The sequence below is a fragment of the Terrapene carolina genome, unplaced genomic scaffold, assembly GCF_002925995.2.
Source record: "Terrapene carolina triunguis isolate 2854851 unplaced genomic scaffold, T_m_triunguis-2.0 Scaffold706, whole genome shotgun sequence".
Taxonomy (NCBI): domain Eukaryota; kingdom Metazoa; phylum Chordata; order Testudines; family Emydidae; genus Terrapene; species Terrapene triunguis.
This window is the reverse complement of record NW_020665057.1, coordinates 4162277-4169820: the sequence shown is the minus strand read 5'-3', so window position 1 is coordinate 4169820 and position 7544 is coordinate 4162277. Positions and strand designations below refer to the sequence as shown.

The window sequence follows — 7544 nt, the reverse complement described above, 5'->3', positions numbered from 1 at the left end:
AAGTGGGTTGTAGCCCACGAAAGCTTATGCTCTAATAAATTTGTTAGTCTCTAAGGTGCCACAAGTACTCCTGTTCTTTTTGCGGATACAGACTAACACGGCTGCTACTCTGAAACCTGTCACTTTAAAAGTGTGGGGGAAAAGTTCAATTTGTTTAAACTAAACATTGCACTTTTCTCAGTAGCCTGCTATCATTCTGCTATGAGCAGACACTTTCCTGGAGGTTAAGGCACCAGACAGAGACTGAGACTCTGGAGAGTTGGGTTCAGTTCCTGACTGTGCCACAGACTTCCTATGTGACCTTGGCCAAGTCCCTTAATTTCTGTGCCTCAATTCTCCATCTCAAAACAGAGGTAATATTTCCTTTCTCCTACCCTTTGTCTTGCCTATGTGGACTGTAAGCTATTTGGGTTAGTGACTGTCTTCCTATTTTTTGTATATAAAGCTAATAGCAGGGCACGACATTGACCCTGATCTCTGCTGGGGCCTCTTGGTGCTAGTATAATACAAAAAATTCTTGAATGGTTAAATGTGTAATCTTTAAAGAGAGAGAGAAGCCCATTTTACTGGAGTGATAAGAACTTTGGTCTTGAAAAATGAAAGGAAATAATGAACTGTTAATCTGTTTTGTCTGGTTTGTCAATTATCACATACTTTGTTTGATTTTTTTATATAGTGATTATTGGTATAGTCCTGTTGTGTTACTGATATACAACATGAGTAATCTGAAGACCAAGTGGACAGCACCAAATTGTTCTCTGCTTGCATCCTAATAGAATATAGGTTTCCACATGTAAAATGCTCTTTCTCTCTCTATCCATCTTGTCTTTTTAATTGACTTATTGCCATTTCCCCCTTATTCAACTGTCTAGTTCTTTAGAACTGAGCTGCAACAGACTGTACTTGTTTTTGGGTCTCAGACTTACATCAGGCTATAAATCTGGGGCATTGTTGACCTTCAAATGCCCTTTCAGCTACAATGGAGGTATGGGGAATACTATGGAGCTTTTTCTTCTCCCTCCCTCGTCCCCACCCCCGCTATGGGTTTAATAGAGCAATATACCCCAAACTCCAATGCCCGCTCACAAAACATATTTCATAGCACTCTCATGGAGTGATTTTACAGCTTCAGTATAACAGAGCTCCAGTACAGTATGCTTTGGAGAAACTTTCATCATCTCACTGGTGCATATTTTGAAGATAAAGTTTTCTGTTTCCCACGCCATGTTGACAGTTTTCATAGCTGATTTATTCTTGTCTTTTTGGAATGTGTGTTTAATTGCTGTTGCTCCACAAATTGTAAATGTAAGTGGAGATATTAATCCTTGTGCAGATCCTTCATGAAATTCCCTGCTGTACCAACCAATCCATGTAGCTGCTCCCCAAAACAAAAATAGTTTAAATGTTACCAGGCAAAGGAGGAAATAAATTGAGAGGACACTCTCTCTTTTGTTGTTGTTGTTGTTGGCCATTTCTAAAAGGCTGTGGGTAACGTTTACTCTTGTAAAATGTAAAAGGTACTCCATCACATCAGTGCTACAGTCTGAAACACAACTGGCAGGAAAATAATTTTAAATAACTTGTGGAAGCACATATTGTAATATAACTTGGCTCAGCCAAAGCTAATTCCATCCCATAGATACAATTTTCAGAAGTGCCTAAGTCCTATTTTCAAAATTCATTTAAGTACTTAGGAGCCTAAATTCCCTTAATTTAAATGATATTTAAGTTTCTAAGTGCCTAAGTCTTTTTTGAAATCAGACTTGGGTGCCCTTGAAGTGTCCACCCAACATCAACATTCCTCTTATGGCAAAGGGGTCTTTCTCTCCCTTTCCTCACCCCATTTTATTCCTGCCCAATTTCCCATTCTACAGAGTAATGAGCCCAAGAATTCCTAACACATACAGGAGTCCTCCTTAGCACTCCTCCTTGATCTGCGTTGTTTAAGAGATTTGTTTTTCTCAGGTAGCACCTTTTCATCTGGAAGCAAATTACCTTTGCCAATATGTGTTATTTCAGAAGAATGCTGGGTCTTATTGAATCATAGTTTCAGTAATGGTATTGGACAAGGCTTCCTTTTCTTGCTAGTTACATCCTCCATTGTTAATACTCAATGAAGATCTGATCTTTATCGTTATGTCAAATCGTGAGTGGTTGAACAATTAAAGCTACTTTTATAGTATTTTCAGTTTTAAAGTGGAAAACTTTTTAGCAACACATACTACTTCAAACCAAAGCCTATACAAGGACTAAGCAAACAGTATTGGATGAGATCAGTAGCAGGTTTAAATCGAAATAGTTTCATCTGTCAGTTTAGCGAAACTTATTTATGCTGGCTGCTGAGAAACTGACCCACTGGCTTTAAGAAAAGCCATGCATTATAAAAGAAAATGTTTGCTAGAGTAAAAAAGAAAAGTGAGGAAGAGGAGGAATAACTCCTTGACCAAACCAAATTTTAATTTTATGAAGATTTGTGTTAAATCTTTTTTAGATATTAAAACTTCTTCCAGTTTCTTAAAAAGTAAAACTTTTTAATGCACCATGGACCCCTAGATGACTTTATAATATTCCCTATAATTCTCTAATCAGAGGCTCTTAGCCATCTGACATATCTTGCTTGAAGTCTTCAGGTCTGTGCTCTATTTGGCTTCTTCTTAGGGATGCTGTTATTCAAACAGGGCCAGGAAGAAGTCAAATAGACCATGCATTTATTGAGATGCACTTAAATAGCATATCTGAGTCTCTTTAAGTCCAAAGGCTGGTACCCTCTTCTGATCCCTTCTGGGAACTTGAGCCTCTGTTCAAATTCCCACCCCATTCCCTGCCTATAAACAGCTAAGTTTTGACATATAAATTGTGCGCAAGCTTCAGAATTAATACCCCACAGAGTAGAATGTGGGGAGTCCATTCCCCTACAGCTGACTTAATCTGTAAACTCTGTACTATTTTATTCACACTAGGAAATTAACCTGGGTGCCTCCTCCTGCAAACTATTGTAGAAAAAAGCTGCTTGTGTAGATAGGACAAAACTCTTTCCAAAACAGTTATTGAGAGGTTGATAGACACCAGAGTCCTATCTATGCTGGGGAAGAAACTTGATGAATGTTCCCTATTTTCCAGTCTAATTCAGAGCACAGCTTTTCTCCGTTCCAGTACCCTCCCTTTAAAAAAATAGTTCAGTTAAGTTTTCTTATCTGATGTGTGTTACATGTTCTGTGTAGTTGAAGTATGTTTGTTTATATATATATAAATATATATATATATTTCTCCTTTGTTTCCACAATCTGGGCATCAACACTACTGAGAGCAGGAAGATCATTCTAGGCTTTACTGTTCTGCACCAGACTACAATTCAAATCATAAAGTTGTGCTGCTAACAGCTTGTGTGGTATGCATTGTGAAATGGGACTGTGGAATGCTTTCTATACCTTGCTAACCTCCAGCTCATACTAAGCATGGTTTAGCACTTAAAGCTAAACTCTGCCCTCTGATGCACACACTTGGTTCTCATTTGTTTCAGTCTGAACCATGTGCATGTGAGGTCAGTATTTGGCTTTTATTTCAAACAGACCAGGGAAGAATGAGTAACACATACATGTTGCAAATTGAACAAATGAAGTAAGTAAAATTGCTGTATTTAATTTAACAATAAATCACTTTTGCTTAGGAACACTTGGTGGATTTTCTGACATTGTGTCTTTGTTTTTGACTGTGTTTAACTCTGATGAAGAGAAAGTAGTTTATCTGGTTAGAACTCTTGGGATTTTTCCTTCTTGTCACTCACTCTGACTGGATTACTGTTGCCTTCTTTGGTGTTTAAAATGCTGTAGGATGTTGATCTTGAGTAGATAGATGATGATAGATAATCCTGATTGCTCTCAATTTTCCATCTCTCCTGCTGAATTTTATCTTTAGGAATTATAGCTGTAGGAAGATAGGCGGTGAACCAGGACGAAACTATCTATCTTGAGCATGTGCAGACATACACACATACCTCTTATTTATCTTAAGAATATATATGTGTATTCTATAGGGTGTATGTATTTTCAGGATTTTCTGGTACTCTTCATTAGCAGCATGTCTGAAACCACAGTTGTGTTCTCAAATATCACACTCCAAGGTGGGGTTTTATGAAAGTAGTATAAAGTCATTATCAAAAAAAGGAGGAGGTAAGATCAGTCTCAGCTATAACTTCCATCTTTTAAATGTACATTCTCTTTTTATTTACATTTTTAGCCATGAAGACTTTGAGTTTATATCAGGAACCCGCATGCGCAAGTTGGCTCGGGAAGGACAAAACCCTCCTGAAGGTTTCATGGCTCCCAAAGCCTGGACTGTGCTGACAGAGTACTACAAATCCTTGGAGAAGGCTTAGGCCTCTTATTAACTGCAGATCAATCTTTGACGCTTGATTTATTACCAAGAAGGGGACCACACAGTCACCGTTCATGCTGCTTTGTTGTGGTGTCTGTCAGGAAGTTCTTCCCTGGAAACAGACTCTTTCTCCCGAACTTAGCATCATTCGTTGCCTGTCTTATGGGTTTTATTATGTATTGGCACCTAACAAACTGCTGGTTTTAATGTCTTCTCTTTTATTACAGTCAATACTCTTGCAGTAGGATTTTTAACTCTTGTCTTTTTTATATTATTTTTATGCCTCTGTCCTATGAACTCTGTGGCTGTTATATTGATGCAATTTTTTTTTCATACACTATTTAAGCAGTCTGGTAGTTTTGATTTCATGGTTTGCAGGATAAATGTAATGATTAGAACTATGGAAGTAAATGAAATATTTTAAAACTGAACTCAATACTTTTTCTGTCAACTAGTGATCACAGAAGCATTGTAACTTTAAGCTCTTGTTATATGTAATCTCAGAGAAAACTTCTTTATGCAGCTCAATTAAACTTTTTTGCTTTCTGTATTACATTTTGGAGTTCATTATTTTATTATGCACTTCTTTTCTGCATCGGAGCAGCAAAGTGAGAGAAAATGCATAACTCATGAATAGAGAAAAATATAGGCTTTACTATTAATTATATGTAATGCTTATCCCAGAGGTTTAGGGTGGTGGTTGGATTTCTTTTATTTGCTTGTTGCCAATGGTGTAATATGTACTTAGTGTGAATATTTTATCTAGTTGGATTTTAAGTGTTCCCAGTATTTGGTGCCAATTATTGTCTCATGACCCTAATACTTCAAAAAAAAAAAATTGTGGGAAATCCTGCATCAATTTTTCTAGTTACTTATATTTCTGCATATGTTACTAGGCAGAGTTCATCCTCACCAAAAAAATATTCCAGTCTTGACTACTATTGCAATATAAACACGTCTCATGAGAGAATTTAGCCCAACATTTGAACTCCCTATTTCCATCTTTTCAAGAGTTCTTGATGCAAAGTAAAATCTAGCCTTTTTTTTCCCTAGAACGTCTCAGTTTATGTAAACGATGAAGCCAACACACACTTCAAAGGTCCAGTAAAAATCTTTAACTAGTTTAATTCAACATCCAAAACAATATTTATTGCAAAAATTACAAAAAGCAAATTCTCAGAAGAGTGAAATACAGACACTTACTTTCTGGCTCTCAAGTCTTTTTCAGTATAAAATAAAACTGAGCGATTGGGATTCCATCAAGTTATCCCCATTTACAGAGAGTGCAGTGCTATCGCAGAGAGAAAAGAGGGAACACTGATTGCACCTATGCACATCAACAGCTTCTAACCAATGTCTGAGTGAGGGGGGAAATTGTGAAAGCTCATCACTTTAACATTGCTGTACAGATTTTCTTCAAACTTTGCTTTCTTTTTAGATCTCGGCAAGATCTACAACACTTGAGAAGTTTGAACAAAATTAGCTCAGCACTTTCTTTAAGTTGCACATGCAAAGTTTCCAGTTGTAACATCTGAGTGAGCTAATGTTAGCAGCAGCTGAAATGGGGATTACAATGAAAGTTGGAGCTTGGCCTCCAGTTGTTGCGTTTGCTAACTCCATTAGCTATAATGTCATAGAATTACAATACTTTGACGGATAGTTGGTGTAGAGATGCAAACACAAAGGCATAAGAGCTCAGCTTAAGAATTGATACTGTAAAAATACAGTTTCCACTGTATGACGTAAGGTCAGAAATCCAGTGTGAAGAGGTAGGCAGGCTCAAGAATGTGATCCCCCTCCTATGTCGTTGCATGTAGAGACCAGAATATAAAAAGGGTAATGGGCAACTCTAGATTCCACACTTCGGCCGCTTTGAGACTGAAACTCTGTTATATTGTTCGTTTTGGATGTCTCTCCTAACCAGCCTCTCTATTAACAAGCATTCGACTTTATTCTTGTTTTAAACAAGCAGCCCATACCATCCCCACTGTCCTTTGCAGGCTCATAAGGCTCAGCTAGGAGTGGAGAGACTGGTCTGTATGGGCAGCACTGGACCTTAGTGCAGCAGCTCTCTGCTCGCCATGTGCTTGGCTGTACCTTAATCTTTTTTCTCCCTCTCCCAGTAATGAAACTGAGTGATTAATTCTGCTTCTCCTCTGTAGACAGACTGTCTGTCTCTTCAGAAGGCTTTTTCTGTGTAAAGAGGCATACAACAGAAATGCTGCTCCTTGCCACAGACTCCTCTGTGGTGTCTCATTCATGCCTATACAGTGATTCAGAACCTTTTCTATAGCTGCTCTCCATCTTAACTAGAGGAGCTTCTCAGGGTCCTTAACTGCCTGGCGCTGGCATCCTTTTCTTTACAGTGGGTGCTACCTACCAGGGGGCCATAACTTTGAGAGCCTTATGAAGAAACTAGCAATAAGTTCCTTACACAGGTAGTAGCAGGACTAATGAATTACAGAGGTAAATTTATCCTAAACCTATCCACATAGCTTTTGGCACTTGATGTAACTGAAGACTGACCAGGGTTTTAAAGGCTAACAGGAACTATTTATCTCAGGAACAAGTGAAATTAACAACTTTTGGAAATACTGATGTAGCTCTGAATTGCAAAAAGATAAAGATGTATTTATTTAGATGTTTATTACTTAACGATAAAAGAGCACCCATCCAAAGTTCTTCTTTTTGAAGATCATCTTCCTAAAGTATAACCGACCAGAGTTGATTCTGACTCAAAGAATTTGAATTAGACACAAATTTCAAGGTGACTTTCCCCACCCCCTCGCTCTCTGGCTAAAATCCTTACAAGTGGGCAGTGGCCTCCCCTTCTGATCTTACACAGGGGAACCATATGGCTGTTCTCCCATACTTTTTGCAGAGCCCTGGAACTCTTACTCGCCACTATCAAATCATTCTGACATATTGAGTATAATGGCTTAAAAAAGTAATAAAACACCAAAAAACTAACCCCCTTTCCTGCTGATTTTAAAACCCTGTATCAATGATGCAGGAACAAACTGGACCCGGCTTTCCAAAATGCAAGAGTTAATGAGGTGGATGGAGTTTACCGAGTCCTGGTCTTTGGGGTTGAATAAGTGTTACAAAACGATTACAGCTCCTCAGTGACATTATTTATTCCAGATGATGCCAATTCCAGCAACATGCAT

At 38.1% G+C, this 7544-nt stretch overlaps 1 protein-coding gene across 2 annotated transcripts in view; it reads left to right on the top strand.

Annotated features, from left to right (window-relative positions):
* PAPSS1 (3'-phosphoadenosine 5'-phosphosulfate synthase 1) overlaps positions 1 to 4929 on the top strand; it is a 74917-nt gene extending 69988 nt beyond the window's left edge. For both annotated transcript variants that reach the window (XM_024206560.3, XM_024206561.2), the window contains exon 12: positions 4237 to 4929. In XM_024206560.3, coding sequence (XP_024062328.1) covers positions 4237 to 4375 — 139 coding nt within the window. In that variant the 3' untranslated portion in view covers positions 4376 to 4929. The remainder of the gene's footprint in view (positions 1 to 4236) is intronic.
* Positions 4930 to 7544: the final 2615 nt, after the last annotated feature.